This window comes from Tiliqua scincoides, chromosome 3 (assembly GCF_035046505.1).
Source record: "Tiliqua scincoides isolate rTilSci1 chromosome 3, rTilSci1.hap2, whole genome shotgun sequence".
NCBI lineage: Eukaryota > Metazoa > Chordata > Lepidosauria > Squamata > Scincidae > Tiliqua > Tiliqua scincoides.
The window spans coordinates 115,285,812-115,308,546 of record NC_089823.1 but is presented as its reverse complement, the minus strand read 5'-3'; the positions used below and the strand labels follow the sequence as shown (position 1 = coordinate 115,308,546).

Here is a 22,735-nt window from a genome sequence, read left to right as displayed (position 1 = left end):
TACTTACACGTTGTGTTTTTTTTTAAAACCAGGAAGGCTACAATCCTAACCACAGTTTCCTGAGAGTAAGCCCCATTTAACAAAATAGGACTTATTTCTGAGTAGACCTGGTTAAGATTGTGCCCGAAGTGATGTTTTTAGGCCTTTAGAGGGCATTCTGAGAACTGGGGAGGCTGCACGCAACCAGAGCACAGCTCCAGTCGTGTTTGGTCAAGTGGGCCAGAGGCTGACCACAGGCTGGATAGTTGCTTGCCATGGGCCGTATCTGGCCCCCAAACCAGGGTTTGAGAACCTCAGGTCTAAAAGACTGAATGAAGCAGTATCATCGTTGCATTTGATTAATTTCAAAATTCTAGAACTGAGCTTTCAAGTTATACGTAAGTTTTTTTATGATTCAAAGAAAAAGTGCTTTAAAAGGTGCTTGCCCAGGCTGATGGTGTTCCGCTAAAGTTGAAAAGAAGAATTATATACTACTACGGGTGCAATCCTAACCCACTTTCCAGCACCAACATAAGGGCAATGCAGCTTTGAGGTAAGATAATAAACATTCCCTTACTTTGAGGAAGCCTCCATGAGTGCTACCCAACTGCAGGATGCAGCACATGCCCCACTGGCACTGCCATACCAGTACTGGAAAGTTGGTTAAGATTTGGGTCTATGTTCAGTTAAATGAAGTGATTACCTGCTGTGACTTGTTTTACCAAATGAAACAGTGGTGCTTATAATGAGCAAAGCAACTATTCATATAGATATAATTTCTAATAGTATCATTAGTTACATTTCTTTTAATAAGGTTAACATTAGCATTTTGAAGTTATGAAACACTGATTTCAAAGCAAAATTGTTTTCATGTCTTTGTGGATAAGTTTACTTAGGTAAATAAAAAGAAATTTATATTTGTGATGATATCTTACTTGTCACCATAGAAAACATCAAGAACTAATGAAGCAGGAAATGGAAACTATCTTGTTGCGTCAGAAGCAACTAGAAGAGACTAATCGTCAGCTACGAGAACGGGCTGGAGATATCCGTCGCAGCTTGCGTGACCTTGAGTTGACTGATGAATATTATGCCAAACTCAAATCTTATTCTGAAGATGAACTTTCTCTTCCTGAATATGTATCTGTAAGTACTTATGCAAGTGGTGTAATGGCAGCCAGACATTGGAAGCATAAAACTATTAAAATAACTCACATGACATGATCATGAAAACAGTGTTTATTTTGGACAGTGAGGGAGAGGGGAAAGTACATTTTTAAAGGCTGGCTGCAGTGCTGGCACAGTCCCCTTGCAGTAGTGGCACAGACTCCACTGTATCCTGTGTGCTTCCAGAGACCATATGGGAGCAGAGAAGTAAGTAAATGTTCCTTTTACTTACCTGACTCCTGCTTGGGTCTCCTATGAATCTGCTTGGACCTGCACCAGCTCTTTAGCTGGCACAAATACAAGAATTGACAAGAGAGGATGTTGGGGCCAAAATGGAGCAGAGGATATCTGTGAAACCATTCTCATGATGCCCGCCACACCCCCAAGGCCTTGATTTGCCTGCCCCTATCCCTTGTGCTGTCTTCCTGGTTTTGTCAAACAGGGTCTTTGCTATAGACGGCCTCTGCATGCACCAGTGAAAGTGCCAGCACATTGGCAGAACGTCACTTCCTCACCAGGCCAGTACTTAGGTTGACAGAACTTGCATTCCACCGGTGGGCAACCCATTTAGGATTGGGCTACCCTGATGTTTTCTAGGCACCAATAACGGGAAAAACATAGAACAAAATACATTTTCATACCAAAGATCACTCGATAAAACATGGGAATTTCAATATCTCTGACTTTTAGACCATTTATTTAAATAGCGCATAATCTTGACTTGTGCTAGAAACCGACAGGCCAGTGGGCCTGCGCTGCATCCAGCACAAGTTTGGGGCCAATAGTGGCACAGCCCAAGATGACGGGAAACATTTCTCCTTACCCTACTCGAATCTGTGCCAACTGTCGAGGTGGCGCAAATCCAAGCAGCTCAAGACTGCTCTGGGCTGCCTGGGAATGGGGTTGGATCAAAACGTTCTAATACAGACCTGCCATTCCCCGCCATTATTCAAATTATTATTTGTACTTTTTTGAGTATCCTTGAATGTCCTGGCAAGTACCCTGGGGGTACACATACCCCAGGTTGGTAACCACTGCTCTAAATGATAGCTATAATGTGGCCTCTCAGGCAGAAATCTGAAGATGATATGATTTAAAAGCTGATCTAGAAATATTTATTTTCATGACACAGCTTTCAAATTGTATTCCTAAGACCTGAATTTTGGTGCCTTCATCTGCAATCATACTTACATCTGCAATCATCTGCAATCATTGAACACAGTGAGACTTGCATCTGAATAAACATGTTTGAGAACCACTGCTATACGTTTAGCACCAGGACCCACTTTTTAGAATAAAAATCTGTCAGGACCCATTGGAAGTGATGTCATGACTGGAAGTAACATCATCAAGCAGGAAAATTTTTAATAATCCTAGGTTGCAATCTTACAATTACCCAGATTACTGCAGCCACTCACCTTTAAGTCGATCTCACAGATAAGTCGAGGGCAGGTTTTGAACCCCAAATCATGGAATTTTCTATGACCCTCGGATAAGTCGGGGGTTAAACTTAGGGGGGTCTGACTATAATTTTGTCTGATTTTACCTGAGGCCAGATCCTGAAAAATAAGCTTCCAGTAATTGTTACCTAAAAACTGTACGGTTTCTAATTTATTAAAAATACAATAAAAGATCATAAGATGCATTTTTTTATTTGTTTATATAATACATCATTTATTATAAGTGCTTTATATAGAATATAAAGTGTCATATTTCTGCTTATAGGCTTACAATATAAGTGAAAGGGCACAAGAATGTAGGGGATAGGGAGGACAGAGAGATAATACTGATATTTTTCTTACTTTGAAGAGTAAAAACTGAATGTTTGTATGTTTTCTACTATTTAGATTCGGTTCTGTGATGTAGTGCATCCTTTAAAAAAAGAGCTGAATGAACTACAGGTAAAAAAGGAGGCATTGTCTAATGAACTACATGATTACAAATCCCAGCTGAAAAACTTGATGGAGGTATGCATTTTGATATTTTAACAAGCATTAGAAAAAACAAAGAATACTTGGATCTATGCAGATGTTGCAGGTTGTGTCATTAGTGTGTTATTTCCAACTGGACATTTGCACATTGTGATTTGCTGTTTACTGACCAATATCTCAGGCCTATAGATATGTATAGAGCAGGGGTCTCCAAGCTTTTCGGCAAGAGGGTCGTATCGTGTAACTGACAAGGTGCTGAGGGCCAGAAAACAAATACAGTAAATACATGGAGAACCGATGTGCTGAGAGTTTGATTGAATGCATTCAGTGGGTGGGGGTGGAAGGAGGAGGGGAGCAGAGTGCAAAATTGACTTGCACAGGAAAAGGGAGGAATAGATTTTGAAGAAGCATCAAGCAATCTATGATGCAAATCACAAATTTTTTTATCTCAGTTTCTGCTTAGTATAATTTAACAGACATTAATTTATATTTGTAGTCCAGGTTTCCCAGTATCTGTATATATCTCATTCAGCCACTAGAGGTACTGAATGTAATGCAATATAATGGGATAATTTCTTTCCATCATATTCAGCACCTCTAGTGGCTGAATGCAGTATACAGGTGGAGCTTATTTATCCGCGTTAGTTCCATTCTGTGACTTGGCGTGATTAACAAAAAACAAATTGTGCTAAGTTCCATAGAGTTATGCAAATACGCTGTAGCCTGACACTTGGGGCTGGAAGGAAACTAAGGCAGCTGTTATCAATCCCCTCCCCTCCGCTCCTTCACCTCCCCCTCCTCCGCTCCGTACTCAGCCCTCCCGTTGCCAGCTGTCCTGCTTCTTTCTGTAGGCTGGAGCACAGAGAGCCTGCACCATGGGGGGGGGGGAAATATAGCAAACACTCCCTGGGTTTTTAAAGCAATCCCCCTCTCCTTCCCTTCCTGCCTCCCCCTCCGTACTCAGCCGTCACCATTACTAGCTGTCCTGCTTCTTTCACAGGTGGGATGCTGAGCTTTTAAGAGTACAGTCCCATGAATTTCTACTCAGAAGTAAGTCCCATTCCAGTCAAAGGGGCTTACTCCCAGGACAGTGTGGAGAGGATTGTAGCCTAAATCTGATTCTTTGCTTGCTGGGAAGACTTGCTTGCTGGGTTGTTTTGTTGCTGTAGGCTGGAGCACAGATTGCCTGCACCATCTGGGGGAAGGGAATTTGGCAAACACTCCCTGGGTTTTTTAAAGCAATCCCCTCTGTTGCTACCGCACCTGCCCCTGTGTGATTGTGTGTGTGTGTGTGTGAGAGAGAGAGAGAGAGAGAGAGAGAGAGCGCTCCACCTCTGGCTACAGAGGTTTTCCGCCCCCCCTTCCCCTCGTCAGCCTCTTTGCTGCCTCAGGAGTTCCAAGAGTGTTACTGTTCCTTGGCAAGGGGAACCTCTTCCATGGTTCCAGGGCTATTTCCCTGCCTGTGCCAGGCGGAGCCTTTTTGCAGCGTTTTGGGCTGCCTGGAAATTGAGTGAGAAGCCAGCGCAGGGCAAAGGAGGCAAAGCTGTGTGTGATTTTCGGTTTCCCCCACCCCATTCGAATTGAGACAGATAAAAACTCCACAGATAAATAGGTTGCACCTGTATACTCAGAAGTGCATCTTTTGGTTTATTTTTAGTCCTGAGAGGCTAGGGAACCACACCAGCTGGATAAAATCCAGAGAATCAGATGTGGCCCATGAGCTGAAGTTTGGAGACCCCTGATATAGAGTGTATTCTGTGTCAGATCATCTCTTTTGTGAGGAAAGTCAACCCTGCTGTTTGTTGGTGGCAGTCACATAACTCTTTTCTGTAACATAGTCATGTAGGATTAATGAGCCAGGCAGCCCAATCTTAACTCCCCATGTAGCAATGCAGCAGTGCCAGCATGGTCTCCATCAAATCCTATGGAGGAATTTTGGTATGTTGAGGCCTCCTCAGCCCCAACAGCTGCCATTCTCAGACTTGAGTCAGCTCTATGACTGGCAGGTGTCCACATTGACCCAGGAAGGCAGATCAGGCCCTGGAAGGGTTTTAGGATTTGGCAAGTGTCACTGTCGCTGGGCCCAATCCGCCCTCCCTATCTCCTCTCTGTTCTGTCCACTTCCCCATTACACCCTGCCACACTTGCCTACCTTGGCTGGCAGATCTTCGGCTCTCTGCCAGTGCATGGGAGCTGCTTCAGCCTCCTCTCCAGCAGCCAGGCAGCACACGCAGTTGGCAGCTGCTTTACAACAGCCATAAAGTAGTCACTGCCAGCACAGCATATGTTCTACTGGCAGTCAGCCTGGATAGGATTGGCCTGAAAATTGCTCAATAGGGAGTCGGCAGGTACATAAGTGATTTATCTGTCTTTTGCTATCTGTCCCACCTTTCTTCTATGTCACGGTTTTGTGTACAGCTTCTGTACCATATCCAGATAGGGCTTGTCTTGCTGCCCAACAAAGTTTGATGAAGTGCCACTTATTTGCCAATATAGTACCTAATAGATTTGAAATGTGGTTCTCTTTATGTTTTTTAATTTTTTTTGTACTGTTCGTTATAATACCTTTTATTCTTGAATTTAAATATTTTGTTCTACAGTATTTTTGGGTGAAAGTTAACTGAAAAAGTCACGTCTTGCTTGAAAGCAAGAAGTTCTTAAACTATGGAGGAGGATTTAACAGAGCACTCTAGGTATCAACAAGAATCTTCTGTTACTTAATGTCTTTGACTTACTTGCTCATATGTTATTCCTAGGTATAAATCTGGCTAGATTTCTTCACTACTTTGTGGGCATATTAGATTTAGGAAAGCTCAATAAAATCAAAGATCTGGAGCATTTTAGAGCTATATGGATCATGTAGTTTGAGCTAAGTGGTTGCTGGCAGCATGTAGCTTTGCAGCATGGTCAGTATCCTGTGTTTTTGCTGTGCAGTCTATGAATAGGATGAGTACAGAGAAAAACAGAGAGATGAATGCTCATAGAAAAAATTGTTATATCAAAGACTTTCTCTGATTTTTCTGCTTGACCTTGTTATCTTTATTGTGCTGCTTTGAAAAACCTGTGCAGCACAGTGAGGAATTTTGATAAAATAAAGATTATATGTATTTAGCAGAAAAAGAAATACTGAAGAAGCACAAAGAACTAAATAGATGGTAGTATCCAAATTGCTGGCTGTAAACTTTAAAGTTATCCAAACTAAGGAAGAATTTTATATGTTCATGAAATGTTAGATGCATGTTTCTAACAATTCAGTTGGGTCAAAGCAGGCCATAAGTAATCAGAACTTCATGAGTCATTTCAACAGTCTGAAATTCCCTAGGTTTCAAACTCTACAGCTGCTTTTAAATGTTGTGTTAAAATGGCTCTGATTATAGTATAATACATACCTGGTACTTTTTGTGCACTGATCAGTTTGTATATAAACACCCACATGACAGAAGACAAGGTAGAAACCCAAATAAACTCATAACCTTTCAACCACCTGATCTATACCCTAAAGAGGATGAGATGTTTATTTGCATATAGACAGAATGACAGAATTGAAACCTTGCATCTTTTTGCCACTGGGTGTCACTATCTATTAAGTAATTGTAAAACAATCAAAGACTTTGACTTGGAATGACAGAAGATGTCTCCTGAGGGTGCTACTCAGTGAAGGTTGAGGATTTTATGCCATGTTTGATTTTCTGGCAAAAGTTTATAAATTAACCCACTGTACTCCCAAATACAAATGGAAATGGCCCTTACTCTGAATTGACTGTACAGAATAGATTTTCCCCAGTATACTTTGCTGCCTTGTTTGGCCTATCAATATATTTTTCCAATGCTGTCTTTGTTGAATGCAGCTGCTAGCAATAGCCATATAGAAATTGTGTACCCCTGCTAATTGGGTAAGAGGCACTTTTTCAAGTGGGTGCTCCTCTTTTTAGCAAAGGGAGAGTAACTGGCCCACCTCACCCCAGCAGTGTCTTTTCTAGTGGCTGTCTGCTGGTGTTCTTTTTGCATCTTTTTAGATTGTGAGACCTTTTGGGACAGGGAGCCATTAGTTATTTGATTTTTCTCTGTAAACTGCTTTGTGAACTTTTAGTTTAAAAGCGGTATATAAATACTGTTAATAATAATAATAATAATAATAATAATAATAATTTATTCAGAGCCCAATCCTGAGCTCTTTAGTGTCTGCAATACAAGCATACCACTGGTGCTGGGTGTTGCAAATGTGCCATAAGACATGCCCATGACACCCTGCACTGAGTTAGCGCCAGCCCAGTGCCGCCTGAACGCTGCCCAGAACTAGGTAAGTGCTCCAGGCAGTGGTGAGGGCCTTGGAGGCAGGGGGAGGGTGGGACTAGGGAGGAACCAAGGCAAGAGAGCAAAACAGAGCTCCACTGGATTCTGAACTCTGTCTCAGGCCAGAAGGCCTGACACAGAGTCTCTCAAGACTGCACTGGCAAAATAGCCACGCAGACTTGAGAAGCCCCATTGCAAGGCTTGGGGCTTTCCCCAGGAGAAGGTGACAAAAGTCCTGCTGCAGGTCTGCAGGATGCGACAGTAGTTGCTTTGGCGCCACTGCACCCAGCAGCAGTGTAGCCTTTACGATTGGCTGTTACTCAATAGTTGCTCACATTTGTCTGTAACCTGGAAGAAACTCCTATTCTGCTAAATGACAACAAAACAGTTTAACGTGAGCACACCTATAGAAAGAATTTGTTCACTTCAGCCATCAATTTATGTGTTGGAAGAACATCTGATGTCTGTTTCTTACCAAAGTTTATATATCTAGAATTATTATAAACACCATAAAATACTTTCTGGAATTCTTGAGAATAACTTTAATCTTGCCTCGTATATCTTGCAGACCTGCATTTTTAAAATTACTTCCTCATTTGAAAGAGGTTATGTACACTCCTTAAAAGTAATTTTACAGAGCTGCTTATTAAGATGATTTTAAGAGGTGAAGACCAGAGTGCCAGGCCAAGGTAAAGAACACACACAATTCCTAAAGCAGATTTAGGAAAGCAGTAGTTTAGGTAGGGACTATTTATTTGCAAATAAATAAATTATTTGCAAATAAACTGGAATTCTTCCTTGTATTGCAAAAAGGATAGATTTATTCTCCCCTAAAATGGGCATATAAGCGTGATTGCCAGCTAACAGAACATTCATTTCTTCACCTGCACTTGTGATCCTGTAAAATATCAGTGTTTGCTCAATTTCAGTATTGTTCTTAGCTTATTGATGGGACTAGGGTAGAAATTTCCTTGGTCCAGACTGAACCACCAGTGGTAAGGATTATTTGTCTCCCCCATTGCAATGGCAGTGTTTAGTGCTTTTAGGAAAAAAAAATTGATGTGTAAACTAGAAATATTAGTTTTGGATTCTTTAGGGAGAAAATAATTCCCAAAGTGATGGCAAATATAATCATTATTCTATGGCTAAACTAGATCAGGATTCCCTCTTCTCAGACGAAACTTTCTGAAAGTAGGGTTCGGTTCGTGTCCCTTTCTTTTTCCGAAGTTTTCCTTCATATGTAGCTCTCAATAAGAGAGTATCCTGGTGTATTTTTTTTGTTTTTTTTGTACCTATATATCACAAGTCACTTCTGTCTGACTGCAGATATAACCTGTGGGAGCATATTACAAGTGTGAAGAGCATGGCACTTGGTGCCCACTTCAAAATATTTATCATTGTATTCGTTTCAGGAAAAAAATATCATTTTAAACTTGCTGTCTGCATGCATAATACCACATTGTCTGGAGCTTCTGAAGTCCTTTTTGATCACTGAAAGGATAAGATGAAAATTACACCTGCCATAAGAATGTTGTTAGAAATGGCATTCTGTGACAGGTTCTCCCTCACCACAATGTTTAGGTATTCCCCCAGGTGACATGGTGTCTCCAGGTGACATGGTGTCTCACGTGTGTTTTCTCTCTTCTGCTCCACATCGATTGCTGCTTGCTAAGTGACTATGCCAAGTAATAATGTGAATGTAGCTTAAAGCTCCAAGATGGGCCAGTGAGAGGAATGCCATTTTCAGATCTGTTTCCATGGTGAATGTAACCATTCTTCCCATTTTTGAATATTAGTTGCTTAATTCTTTGTATGTTAATCTGCAAAGTTGGAACCTTTAATGTTTAATGATTATCTCATTTCATGCACGCCTATATTGTTTCTCCCATCAGGGAAAAACAGCATACAATGCCATTGTATTATCTGTGACATGATTGCATTTTAAGCATGTACGTAGTTCTAGTCAACCCATCTCAAAAATAATGCCGTAGAACTGAACAAAAATAGAATGGCACATAAAATGATCAGGTGCTTATGTCACCTTCCTATGAGAGAGAGAGAGAGAGAGAGAGAGGTGCTTTAGTTGTGGGGATAAAATATGTCTGGGTGGTTATAAAACACCACAGCTTTATAAAATTTTGAATGGTTATAAAGAGCAAGTACAAGGGGAAATTTTTCTCTCTAATGGTAGAATCCAGGGATATTGAAGGAAGTTGACTGGCATTAAATTCAAGAGCAGCAAAGGAAAAAATTTTCAAATGCACAAGGAGTAGTTCTTCAAAATAATCTCTTCATTCTGCCTCTTAGAGTTTTACACTACCCTCAAAAGAATCTCTTGAGCTTCTAATTCTTGACCTATTCCATACAGTATGTGAAACCAGTTACTAGTTTTGTTGTTTAAGCTTTCAGTTTAAATGCATCCTCCAGTGCGCTGGAATAAAAACTGTCCTGAGCTGTCCTGATGGGGTTTGGGAGTCAGATTGGCTGCCTTAATTCAACTTGGGACCCTCTGGATGCGAAGCATGTGTTCTGCCACATACCTCTGGCAAGTCTTTCTGGGAAACACTCTGGAAAACTGTAATTGTCTTTCAGATATTGCAAACCTATCAGATTTTTAAAGCTTGTTTTGGCTTGTCAATTTGTGGCATCTGAACTTAGATACCCTTTGTTTTGTAAATGAAATGCATTAGTATGAAAACTAGTTTTTCAAGGCCTAATAAATTTACCTAATAGTGATTCATCTGCCTGGACAAGTGGAAAACTGCCTATCCTAGCTTAAGGGTAAAGAGCTTCTTGTGACATCAGTAGGTTTTTTTTTCTTAATGAGTCTCATTAAGACTATGACTTGCATATTACTGAATAGTTTGTTATCTTGCAGATCGCTTTGCTGCCAATTGAATCCTAAATAACAGTGGAGAAGGAGGCTATATATAGAACATAGGAAGTAATGATAAGAGATGTAGTATGTAAGGAGAATAATACATTGTATAATATGGAGTGATCAGTGGGTTTCAAATTATGCAGAGTGCATCTTTTTTAGAAAGCTGAGACAGCTTTAAACAGCTTTGATAGCAGCAATGGGATTAGTTAAAATAGTGAAGATGGCACAGAGATTAAAACATGACTCTAAAAGATCAAGATTTAGAATAAGGACAATAAATTTTAAAGGTCAGATTTCAATAAGCAATGTTAATAAGATTCCAGAAATTGAACAATTAAAAAGGGAGGGAGTCTAGGATACCAGAACAAGAAAAAGAAATGTATGCAATCCACTCTTCCTCACCCAGTCCCTTCCATTTTTGCTGCTTGGGCTTATGCCAACTATATAGCTTGCTCAGATCTAAAAAGATCCACAAGCTACCAGGAGACCTATCCAGAGGTAAGGGGAAAATATTTACCCTTACCTCTTGGGGGCCTTCTGACCACCACCACCACCCAACCATAGTATGCAGTCAGTGCACACCTTCATAGTGCAGCTGTATGCTTCATTGTGATAGGATAGGACTATCACATAGGATAGGATAGGAGGAGAGATAGGACTGGGTTGTTAGGGCAGTACTGTAACTTCATTGTTATGAACCACTCTTTGGGCCAGTCAGCTGTGCAGAGTTAGAAAACTGTGAGTGCAATCCAGAGCTTGGGCTGGTGCAAGTCCCCTGCACCGGCCCCAGGGTGTTGCAAACATGCTATAAGGCACATTTGCGCCAAGAGATGGGGAGGCCTGTGCACAGAAGTGTACTGGCCTTCAGAGGCTGACCCAAGTCCCGTGGATCGGCGCAACAGGTAAGGTTGTGCAGGCTGAGTCAGGCCAGCATGGGGGCTTGGGGAGGGTGAGAAGGAGGCATTCCAGTGTGGGCCATGGCTGAGCAGAGGATGGGGCCGGGATCTGGCACTTGTGCTGGATCCTGACCCTGGTTCTGGGGCATCTCCAGGCTGCTCTAGTCTGTGCCATCTCCAAGCACAGATCCAAGTAGCTCCATTGGGACTGCTGTGGCGTTATGTGGGGTAAGGAGAGTGAATTCCCTTTGCCGTGGGCTGAGTCTTCAGCAGCCCCAACCCTGCTCTGGATGCAAGGCAAGTTTGGATTGGAGTGTGTGTTTCTCTTATTATTGGTAATTTCTGTAAATCACTTTGTGAACTTTCCACTGAAAAGCGGTATATAAATACTGTTAATAATAATATTAATAATTGTACTAAAGCATGAGGCTTTTTACAGATCCTACTTCTGCTTGTTGTTACACACGTCTGTATGGTAACAGACAGCATATTTGACTCTCTTGGGTATCTTTGGGTTATAATTTTCAGACACCTTATGTCTTATTGAAATATTATGATCTTTATAGTTTTGAAATGTTTTTTTCTGGTTTGGATCCAAAAAACCACGTAACTAATTATGTGAATGCTGCAGGGCTTTGGATGTATGTCCTTGAACAGTAGAGCCCCCACCCCCAGTTACCTCATGGCAAACTTATTTCAAACTGAGGAAGTTCCAAAAACAATTTATGGTATGGCATGGACATCTGTTGATCAAAGGAAAAAGGTCCAAAATGCCACTTCGCAAGCCCAAGTCCTTGAGAATATTTAATACATTTCTATGTATCCTAGCTTTGTGACCCTTGTAGGGTTATAAATAGTAAAAAGGCTGAACTTTTAATCACAAGCAAAAAAAAAGGCTTTTAAGAATTATAAATCTGATTGGAAACATTTATACTAATGAGAAATTCTTACCACTCTAGCATATAATATGTTTTGTGTCATTGGTCATTGTCAGGAAACATTATTCTCCCACTTAAGCATGTTTTCTCATCAGGCAAGTATTATGATTGCATTGTAAGAGCAAAAAAAATGGTTTTATACTGTATGTTTATGGTGTTTCTGTAGTATTCCTAGAATTATTTTACTGCAAGCAGTAAAAGTCAAAGATAGTAACTGAAAATGGTCAACAGAGTAAAATGAGGGAGGGGGGAACTTCAGTTGAAAATTAATGGCCATGATACAAAGAAATATGTGACTAGATCCCCATTTGCAAGGGGCTGTTGGACTTTTTGTACGCAAGGGAGAATTGATGGGCTAAAACAAATTTCTTTCCTGTCTGCTGATTATGAGACCACCCCCATCCCCTGCTTTCCCATGATTTCCGAAACCATAAGGGTTGGTGCCACGTATTCTGCTGAGATAACATCTAGTTTCACTGTAATTCTTCCATGTGTTCCCAATTCAGTGTGGTAGGGTTTCAGTATACATTAACTGTTCCTAATAATTGGCATCTAGGGAAATTTTTCTCATAGTGTGCTCCTAGGAGTCCTGTGACACCCTGAGACTTCTTCAGGCGCTCCATGAACACCATAAGTGGCTGCCATCTGCCTCCTGCCCAGTTTGCATGCCTATCCTGCCTCCTCCATTTGTGGCTCTGCTTTGTCATTCCCCTCCTGTTCTGGCTCCTCACAGATATTCTGGCTTTGGCTTGGCACTGTGCTACTCTGTGCATGGGCCAGCAGTCTGGGGCTCCCCAAGTGTCCTTGCATTTTCCAGCAGGGCTCTCCATTTAGGAGTATAAAGGAATCTGGAAACAAAAAAGTTTGAAAACTGCTGGTCTACGGTTAACTGCTTTCTTCTCCAGCTAATCCTTAAGCATCCTTTGTCACTGTCCTTTTTTAAATGCTCTGTGATGGACTGTCATTTGATTGTTTTATTTATTTATTACATTAACTTTGGAAAAGAGTTTACTTGAAGTATTTCTACTTTGGTGGTGTAGTCATATTCCTTTAAACTTAAAATCCACTTGAAATAATTGCACTATTTGTTGATGTTGGTCAGTGATGTATTTAACCAATATAGTTGAGATGGTGACAGTTTTTACAGCCTTTATTAGCAAATTGTTTGGTAAGCAGCTGTCAGTCTTGCCCCACTGGATATTCAGAGATCTCTTTATCAAAATTTCTGTATATTGTATTGTAACTCTGCCTCTACGTCTGCATAACAATACCGAGTAGATCCAGAGTTACTGAAGAAAAATCTATTTGCACAACAGTGCTTTGTACTGCCCTTGCACCCAGGAAGACAGCTGGTGGATTTGGAGAGTTTCTTTGGAAGGTACGTTGGGGGCTGCAGTGGCATCACTAAAAACTGGGTAAAGGCACCTTTACACAGGCAGAACTCTGTTGTGTGTCAGTGTCTCAAGTGTTGCCCTATCCCACCTCTGTCCTAATGATTGCCCAATCCTCACAAAAAGCACTTTGGGCTCAGGAAGCAACAGTTGACTTCTGCTTGCAGAACTTTGTGATACAAAAATAACAACTACCAATTCAAACTATAGTAATATATTTAAATTATTTAAAGATTTCACTTTGTCTTTCACTTTATTATACATTGTTGTCCAACTCTGCTTGCTGTCTCTCTAAAGATATAGATTGCAGAGTTGGACAGCAATGTATAATAATGTGAAATCTAGCAAGTAAGGCTCACAAATTCACAATTTGAATACTGTATGTGTTGTGTTTTTTTTTCAAGATATGGCCTGTATTGCCTGTTTGGTAGGTTGACTAGTAAAACGAATTAAAATAGGGAGGACCAGCAGGAAGCTCTGTTTTGAAATGGGTAAATGCCATTATCGCTTTAACTCTTTAAATCGTGTCTTTTCAGAACTATGAAACAGAGAGAAGAAATCGGTCAGAGCTGGATGTTAGATGCCAACGTTTAACCCTTGAACTAGCTGATACAAAACAAATGATTCATCAAGGTGATTATAGGCAGGAGAATTATGATAAAGTAAAATGGTAAGTCCATCTCATTGATAATCATAGATTGAACTTCTATATCATTTAGCAATCAGAATACAATGTTTTTCAGTAGAACCAGCTCAGACACTACTGATCAGGTGTACAGTAATCAACTGTAGACAGTTAAGCTTATATTCATGCATGTTTGAACTGCCCATATAGTCATCAGCAATTGTTCTCATCTTCTGGATGCTCAAAAGAACATCTTTGCTGTGGTTTTGCAATATGTAAATTTATGTAAGAGATGAATGGCCTCTCTGTATAGGCCAGTCTCAGAAGGTGGGCCTTGCCACATGTGTTTCTTTTTAGGAGGGAGCTCAGGGGAGGGGAGGGGTGCCACTATCAAGAGAGTGACGGGCCGGGGGAGATATGGCGGTGGGGGTTGGACAGGCTGTTACAGGAGAAGGAGAGTTCATCATAGGCAGATCATCTCTCCTTCTGGTCCTTCCCCCAGTTCTCGGATGTCTGGTGGTCTTGGCGGTGAGTCCCTGGATCTGAAGCTGCTGCTTTTGAATGCCAGGTCGGTGAATAACAAAACTTGCATCATCCGGAATTTAATCCTGGATGAGAAAGCCGACCTGGTATGTATTACAGAGACCTGGTTGGACATGGCGGGAGGAGTTAGTCTCTCCGAACTTTGTCCTCCAGGTTTCCAGGTGTTGCAGCAGCCAAGATTGCAGGGACGGGGAGGGGGAGTTGCACTGGTCTATCATGAGTCCATCTCCCTTACCAGGTGCCCTGTTCAGCAGATTGCTGGGTTCGAGTGCATTGTGTTGAGAGGGCCGGACAGGATTGGGATTCTGTTGGTGTACCGCCCGCCCTGCTGCCCAACAGTCTCCCTGCCTGAGTTGACCGGGGTGATCTCGGGGGTGGCATTGGAGGCCCCCCGCATGCCGAAGCCCCCCCGCATGCCGAGGCCCCTGCGGCAGGTGCAGCTCAGGATTTCATGGCCGCCATGACAACCATGGGCCTGTCCCAGAAGATCTTGGCCCCAACACATACTGCAGGACACGTGCTGGACCTGGTGTTTACAGCTGGGCACGGGGGCAGTGATCTGGATGTATAGGAGATCAAGATCACTCCGTTGTCATGGACAGATCATTTCCTGGTAAGGTTTAGGGTTGTTGCGACTTCCTAACTCCGCAGAGGCGGGGGACCGTTTTCTATGGTCCGCCCCCGGAGGCTAATGGATCCTGAAGGTTTCCTGAGGGCTCTGGGGGATTTCCCCACTGCCAAGACTGGTGTCTCATCTGAGGCCCTGGTTGACCTCTGGAATGGGGAAATGACCAGGGCAGTGGATGAGATTGCTCCGGAGCAACCTCTGCCACGTTGCAGACTTGGAGCGGCTCCTTGTTTCACTGAGGAGCTGCGAATGATGAAGCGGCAGGGCAGGTGTCTAGAGCGATGGTGGCAGAAAACTCGGGATGAATCCAATCGGACACGGAGTAGAGCTCATTACTGAGCCTATTCCGTGGCGGTGGTAGCAGCGAAGAGATTGTTCTTCTCTGCTACCATTGCGTCTGCTGACAACCGTCCGGCAGAGCTGTTCCATGTGATGCAGGGCCTCCTCCATCAGGCCTCCCCAGTAGACCAGGAGGAATACACGTTCAGCCGCTGTGACGTGTTTGCACAACATTTTGCAGATAAAATCGATCGTATTCGTCACAACTAGGATGCCACATTGACAATGTCTGACGATGTCCCCCTGGCAACTGCTTGTCCTGTGTTGTGGGATTCTTTTCAGCTTGTACAGCCTGAGGATGTGGACAGACTCCTTTGGAGTGTGAGGCCATCTGCCTGCCTGCTTGACCCTTGCCCAGCTTGGTTATTAAGAGCTGCCCGGGGTGGACTGGCTGAATGGACAGGGAGGGTGGTCAGCTCTTCCTTGATGGAGGGGACGTTACCACGCGCTTTGAAACAGGCAGTGGTTCGCCCCCTTCTGAAGAAGCCCTCCCTGGATTCCACTGTGTTAGATAACTATCGGCCAGTCTCCAACATCCCGTTTCTGGGCAAGGTAATTGGGCGGGTGATGGCGTCCCAGCTCCAGAGGGTCTTGGATGAAGCGGATTATCTGGATCCTTTTCAATCTGGCTTCAGGACAGAAACCGCTTTGGTCGCCTTGGTGGATAACCTACGCTGGGGACTAGACAGGGGGAGTGCATCCCTGTTGGTCCTGCTGGACCTCTCAGCGGCTTTCGATACCATCGACCATGGTATCCCTCTGGGCCGACTGGCTGAGTTGGGAGTTGGAGGCACTGTTTTGCAGTGGTTCCGCTCCTACTTGGAGGGTCGGTCCCAGATGGTGGTGCTGGGGGATGCCTGTTTGACACCCTGGCCCTTGAGAAGCGGGCGCTACAGGGCTCAATTCTGTCCCCCATGCTATTTAACATCTACATGAAACCGCTGGGAGAGGTCATCCGGGGGTTTGGAGCAGGGTGCCATCAATATGCCGATGACACCCAGCTCTATCTCTCCTTTTCTCCAGACTTCAGGGTGGCAGTTGAGGGCCTGGAGCGCTGTCTGGAGGCAGTGAGGATCTGGATGGGGGCTAATAAGCTAAAATTAAATCCAGATAAGACAGAGGCTCTCCTGGTTCGGAAATCCTCGATGCAGGTGCTGGACTATTGGCTTGCGCTGAATGGGGCTGCACTCCCCCTGAAGGAGCAGGTCCGCAGCTTGGGGGTCCGCCTGGACTCGCAGCTGCTCCTGGATTCCCAGGTGGCAGCTCTGGCTAGGGGGACCTTTGCTTAGCTTCGGCTGGTGCACCAGCTGCAGCCGTACTTGGATCGTGCAGACCTGGCCACAGTGATGCATGCCTCGGTGACATCGAGGTTAGATTACTGTAACGCGCTCTATGTGGGGCTGCCCTTGAAGACGGTTCAGAAACTGCAACTAGTGCAGAATGCAGTGGCCCGTGTGGTTACTGGAGGTAGGCGGTTCGACCCTGTCAGTCCACTTCTCCAGCGGCTGCATTGGCTGCCCATTTGTTTCCGGGCCCAATTCAAGGTGCTGGTTTTGACCTTTAAAGCCCTATACTGCTCTGGACCAGGGTATCTTAGAGATCTCCTACTCATGCAATCCGGCTCGTCCTCAGGTCATCAGAGAAGGCCTTTTTACAAGTGCCGCCGTCTAGGGAGGTACGTGGGGCGGTGGCAAGAAATAGGGCCTTCTCAGTAGTGGCACCAAAGCTATGGAGCTCCCTTCCCCTTGACTTAAGAATGGCTCCCTCTCTTGAGACCTTTCAGCGAGGCCTGAAGACCCTACTGTTTAAACAAGCCTTCTAAGTTCTCGGCCTTTTTAACATCTTTTTAATATTTTTTACAGGCCTGATTCTTTTATGATTTGCTGCTGCTCTATGTTCTTTTTACCTATTTTTTTTTATCTGACTGCTGTTTTTATGATATGTGTTAATATGTTTTTATTTGTTTTAAATTATGTTTTTTAATCTGTTGTAAGCCGCCTTGAGTCCCTTCGGGGAGAAAGGCGGGGTAAAAATAAAGTTGTTGTTGTTGTTGTTAAATTAATCCAGGGAAGCAGTCAAGCCACAGTACTATTGCAGAGGGCAAATATCCACCCATCAAACACCAAATGCCAGATGAAACAGATATGTTTTGAGCCCTCTCCAAAAGCCATGAAGGACAGAGTAGTTCTTAAGTCCCCTGGGAGAAAATTCCATAATTGTAGCACCACTACAGAGAAGGCTTGTCCCCAAGCCACCACTCTCACTTGTACTTGAAGGATGCACTTGAAGGAGAGCCCCTTCACATTACCTAAGAGAGTAGGCTGGAATGTATGGGAGAAGGTGGTCCCTCAGATAGCCTGAACTCACATCATGAAGGGCTTTAAAAGTTAATATCAGCATCTTAAATTAGGATCAGAAACATGGGCAGCCAGTGTAGCTGCTGAAGCAGTGGTCTGTCTGGCCCATGTAACCACCCAGGCTGCATTAATTGCAGCTTTGAACTATCCTCGAGGGTAGCCCCACATACACCACATTACTATAGTCCAGTCTTGTTCACTAAGGCATGGACCACTATGACCAGGTCCAATCGGTTAAAGTAAGGTCGCAGGTGGTGTACCAGTTGAAACTGGGCAAATGCACTCCTAGCCACCGCTTCCACCTGGTTCACCAAGTTCTTGTGATTATTGAGCAGTTGCCAAAAATGGGCCATATGTCACATCTCTGAGGAAGCTGTCGTTCCCAAGCAATGGGTCGTGACCTGATTATTGATGGGTCCTGAAACTGAAACTAACAAGCTGATAACAGACAAGGAAAATGTATTAAGCCCTATGGAAAGTGAAACTGAGCTGCACGTTTATTCATGAGTAGGCAAATATGCCTCAGTCCACTTTGAAGGGCCGGCCGAGAGGAAGAATGGTCCTGTTCTGATTAATGCCCCCCCCAAAAGGAAGTCCCCCTTCTCCAACTGACAAGGAAAATGTATTGAGCCTTATGGAAACCGAGACTGAGCCACACATGCGTGCAAATAGGTGAACGTGCCTCAGCTCTTATTGAAGGCCAGGTGGAGGGAAATGCAAGGCCACCTGAATTGTCCCATTCTGATGAACATGGAGCTCAACAAATGCACCAGAAAGTGCCCTACCACCAGAGTAAAAGGTTAAAAACAAAGGCTTGAGAAGCTTCTCAAAATGAAATTTTTCTTCAAGTTTCATAAAGCTAGGTGGGTCCCAATAGACAGTAATTTTTACAAGTGGGGCCCTGTGCTAAAATGTTTGAAAACTACTGCTGTAGCGGCTTTTAAAAGCAGACAAAAATATGTGAAACCAAATGAAGTGGACTCTTGAAGTGGACTTTATTTGCTTCTGGCCTCATTATCCCTGTGATACTCTCTTTTTGCTTTGATTTTATTTGCCACAAAGACAGTTGCTAAGTATTTAATCTGGTTTTTTTTTGTGATAACCTATAGCTATCCACAAACAAATCTGAACTGAATTGATGCATTTTATAGTGTTTAGGGACTGCTTTTCATTTACAGTTGACCTCTGTATCTGCAGGGGGGTGGGTGGAGAGGGTCAGTTCCTGGACACCCTGCGGATACTTGATGATAATTGAATCAGGGAGGGGGGGGGTCCATCCTATGCCCAGGAGGTTGTCTGAAGCCTGGGGAGGCCGCATGCAGCCTCCCTGAGTCTCAGAAGACCTTAGAACTCCTCCCAGAGGTCTTGGAATGGTACTTTTGTCTTTCACAAAAACTGGAAGTGCCTTTCTAAGGCTTCAGAAAGGCTCTAAGACACGACCAGAAGGCACTAAGAATTGCATCCAGGAGGTCAGGTGAGGCCCTCCAATGTGGGTTTAGAACCTGCTCTGAGTCAAATCTTGGGTTCCAAACCCATAGATAAAGAGAGCCCAGCTGTATTTTCCATGTGTATTTTAAAAACATACCTACGAAAGTGGGTGGCATATGACTAAAGATGCTTCTGAATAATCTTAGAACTAACATGGAAACTGAAGCTTCTGTGGTTGGAGTCATGGAGTAAAAAATTCTTTCCACGGGTTTACAGTGGTTTGTAATATGGTCTGAAAGCCTGTGGAAAGGATTTTTTACTCCATGAAATCTTAGAGCTATCAAATGTCTGAATAACCTATGTCGGCTAAAGAGAGAAAATCTGACATTTGCAGGGTTATACTGGGCTATTCCCTGCCCTGACCCCCATTATTTACATGTTCATCATGTTCTTAGAGAAGGTTTCACAATTTGAAATGCAGTTCTAAATTCAAGATGTGAATGTGCATGGATGGTTTTGCCAAGCATTGCATCTTATTTGCTTCCCTGAAAGAACCCAATGTGTTCTCTCAGAGCACATTGAAAGAATTAAAAGAATTTACATAAAAGAAAGCATGTTGGTTCTGTAACCAATGTTCTTGTTTCTAGTGGGTGAAATAATTTGAAGGGCACGCTAGATATGTAGAAGAAAAGGACAATACAGAAGTAATCAAGTGCTGATGAATTAAAATTGTACAGTACCTCTGAGTGTAGTGTGCTTTTGTTTTTAACAGTGAGCGGGATGCTTTTGAACATGACTTGTCAGAACTCCGAAGAAAATATGAAATTTTAGAAGTATCTCACAAAGCACTAACTAAAGAAAGAAACGATTTATCAAAAGAGGTGAAATCTTCATATCTCGCTTGATCTTTATTCATAACATTTATCTGAAACCTAACAGAGGTGCCAAAAAGTATCCTCTTTTGGGTCACTAAATTGTTTATTACATTTGTATTTGGTTTATACTATACCTAGAATGAAATGGTTAATTGGAGCCCTATGGTACTTGCTTGTCACTGTACACATGAACAAGAATACCTTTTTTGCATGTTGCTCTGTCTAAAGTCTAAATTCCAACTGGATGGCATCTACTGAACTGTTTTTGTTTGCCATGTATCCCTACGTTATCTTACTTCTGGAGACGAGAATCTCCATGTAAATAGAGTTATTTTGGTGTAGATATTCCCTGTACTGTTGTAATAAATGGGTCTGTTCTTTGTTTTAATGTATAATACTTCACTGACTCAAGTAGATATGATATATGTATATATATATCAAGAAGGAAAACTGGAGGGGTGCCGAATAAGGGACAAAAAATAATAAATTTTTTTAAAAGCAAGCCTAAATCATGTTCTCAGAAAGAAGAATGAGTAAGGTTCTTTCACAACAAATGTTCCCAAAGAGCAAGGAATGTATAAATGAAAATTCAGGATGTTTGTACGCGTTTCCTGTGCCATGACTTACATTGGAGAAGTATAAAATTGCATTCATTCATCTGACCTGGGAAACAATTCTTTACTGATCTTAAGTGTGATCCTCAGTTGTCTAGTAGATTGCATGTTATCATAAATATTTCTGTTTAAAGGTTGCAGCCTTACAGCAATCTGTCACCTTGCTGCAAAAGGATAAGGATTACCTTAATCGTCAAAACATGGAGCTCAGTGTTCGTTGTGCTCATGAAGAAGATCGTCTTGAAAGGCTTCAGATTCAAATAGAAGATGCCAAAAAGGCCAGAGAAGAAATGTATGAGAAATATGTGACATCCAGGTATGTAGTTCTATTAATTGATCCTTTCAAAACTTTTTCATTGTATCAAAATATTAGAATACAAAATTATTTATAGTAATTGTGATGGGTTAAATCCAAACCTTGCCCAGGCAGAATGAAACATGCAGAAGGGAACTTTTCCACCCCCCTTAAATGCAGTAGCCTCTTATACCTGTTTAAAAGCCATTCCAGAGGGTTAGGGTACCCCCAGGAATTGTAGCACCATTGGTGGAGGCTTTGCAAGAGTCCTGTTGCAGGAAGGGTGTGTGTGTGGGGGGGGGGGAAATTACTTTGTGCTGCCTTCCTTTCACTCATGCAAGGTCTGGATCCAGTTCAGTAATGTGTACAGTCTATTTATTTGAGTTAACTGACCCATGTAACTGGAATCAAAATATGGTTTACTGCCATGAGGTTTCGGTTTTTGCCTATCAAAAAATCTTAGGGCAGCAGTTAAGGATCTGGCAGGTGAAATGTATAAAGATAATTCTTCCATTAGTGCCGTAAGATCTATAGAGACAGAAGAGATACAAGTATATCTGTAGAGACGGTTTATTCATTCATGTTACACAGTGTACTCTTGGTTCAGGTGGAAGATAAATCCAATGGTCCTTTTGGGAATTGCAGTTTTTTCTGCCATCTTAGCCAGTGCTGAATTCAATTTTTGCTTGATAGGAAAATGGCCAAGTAGTTTATAACTCAGTCTAGTAACTTTTATCTGTGAGTAGATCTTCACAGATACTTTGACTTTAAAAAAAGATATACAACAATGTTTAAGTCAGAGGACTCTAGCTTCCAAGAAAATTAGAGTTTCACTTTATTTTGAATTACATTTTAAAAATTTATTTTTAAGAGACCACTATAAAACAGAGTATGAAAACAAACTGCATGATGAATTGGAACAAATAAGACTGAAAACATCCCAAGAAATAGAACAGCTTCGAACAGCTACAAAGGAGATGTATGAACGTGAAAACAGGTAGGTACATGATACTTTAAGAAAGCACTGTAAAAAGATACTGCTAAGGAAGAAAAAAATTTAGTGCATTGGTGCTTGATAATTCTGAAGCTAATGTTGGGCCCCTTCTTGCATTTACCTTCCCTACATAGGAGCACAGCATATATCTTTCCTAAACCACTTGGGTGACATCAGAAGGCACAGAACAAGTGGAGAAACCATGCAGGCTTCTCTATGGTAACTTGTCCTAGTTGTGTACGCTGGTGTTGTTTCTGTTAGAAGGACCTATGTTGTGATGTTTTCTCATATACATAGTTAGAGTTTCTGATGTCATTTTCATAGTGTTGGAATGAGCTGGGCTGCAGTAGCTCCTGCACCCAAAATGTGAGCATGTCATTTGCCTTTACTGCAAATGGCATTAACTAGAGTAACGAAAGCTACTTTCAGCTTAATGTTGTGGCTAGTTTCCTAACAGTTTGAAAACTGTTGTGAGCAAAGCAATAACAGATTCTGGACACTCCCACATTGAGGATATTTGTTATCTAGAAAAGAAGCAGCTTGCAGAAGTTAGTGTGTTTT

At 42.5% G+C, this 22,735-nt stretch overlaps 1 protein-coding gene across 4 annotated transcripts in view; it reads left to right on the top strand.

Moving 5' to 3' along the window:
• PIBF1 (progesterone immunomodulatory binding factor 1) overlaps positions 1 to 22,735 on the top strand; it is a 144,079-nt gene that overhangs the window by 6,415 nt on the left and 114,929 nt on the right. For all 4 annotated transcript variants that reach the window (XM_066620022.1, XM_066620021.1, XM_066620020.1 and 1 more), the window contains exons 4-9: positions 927 to 1,125; positions 2,994 to 3,113; positions 14,013 to 14,146; positions 20,169 to 20,277; positions 21,020 to 21,201; positions 22,052 to 22,177. In XM_066620022.1, the coding sequence (XP_066476119.1) occupies positions 927 to 1,125; positions 2,994 to 3,113; positions 14,013 to 14,146; positions 20,169 to 20,277; positions 21,020 to 21,201; positions 22,052 to 22,177 (870 nt within the window). The remainder of the gene's footprint in view (positions 1 to 926; positions 1,126 to 2,993; positions 3,114 to 14,012; positions 14,147 to 20,168; positions 20,278 to 21,019; positions 21,202 to 22,051; positions 22,178 to 22,735) is intronic.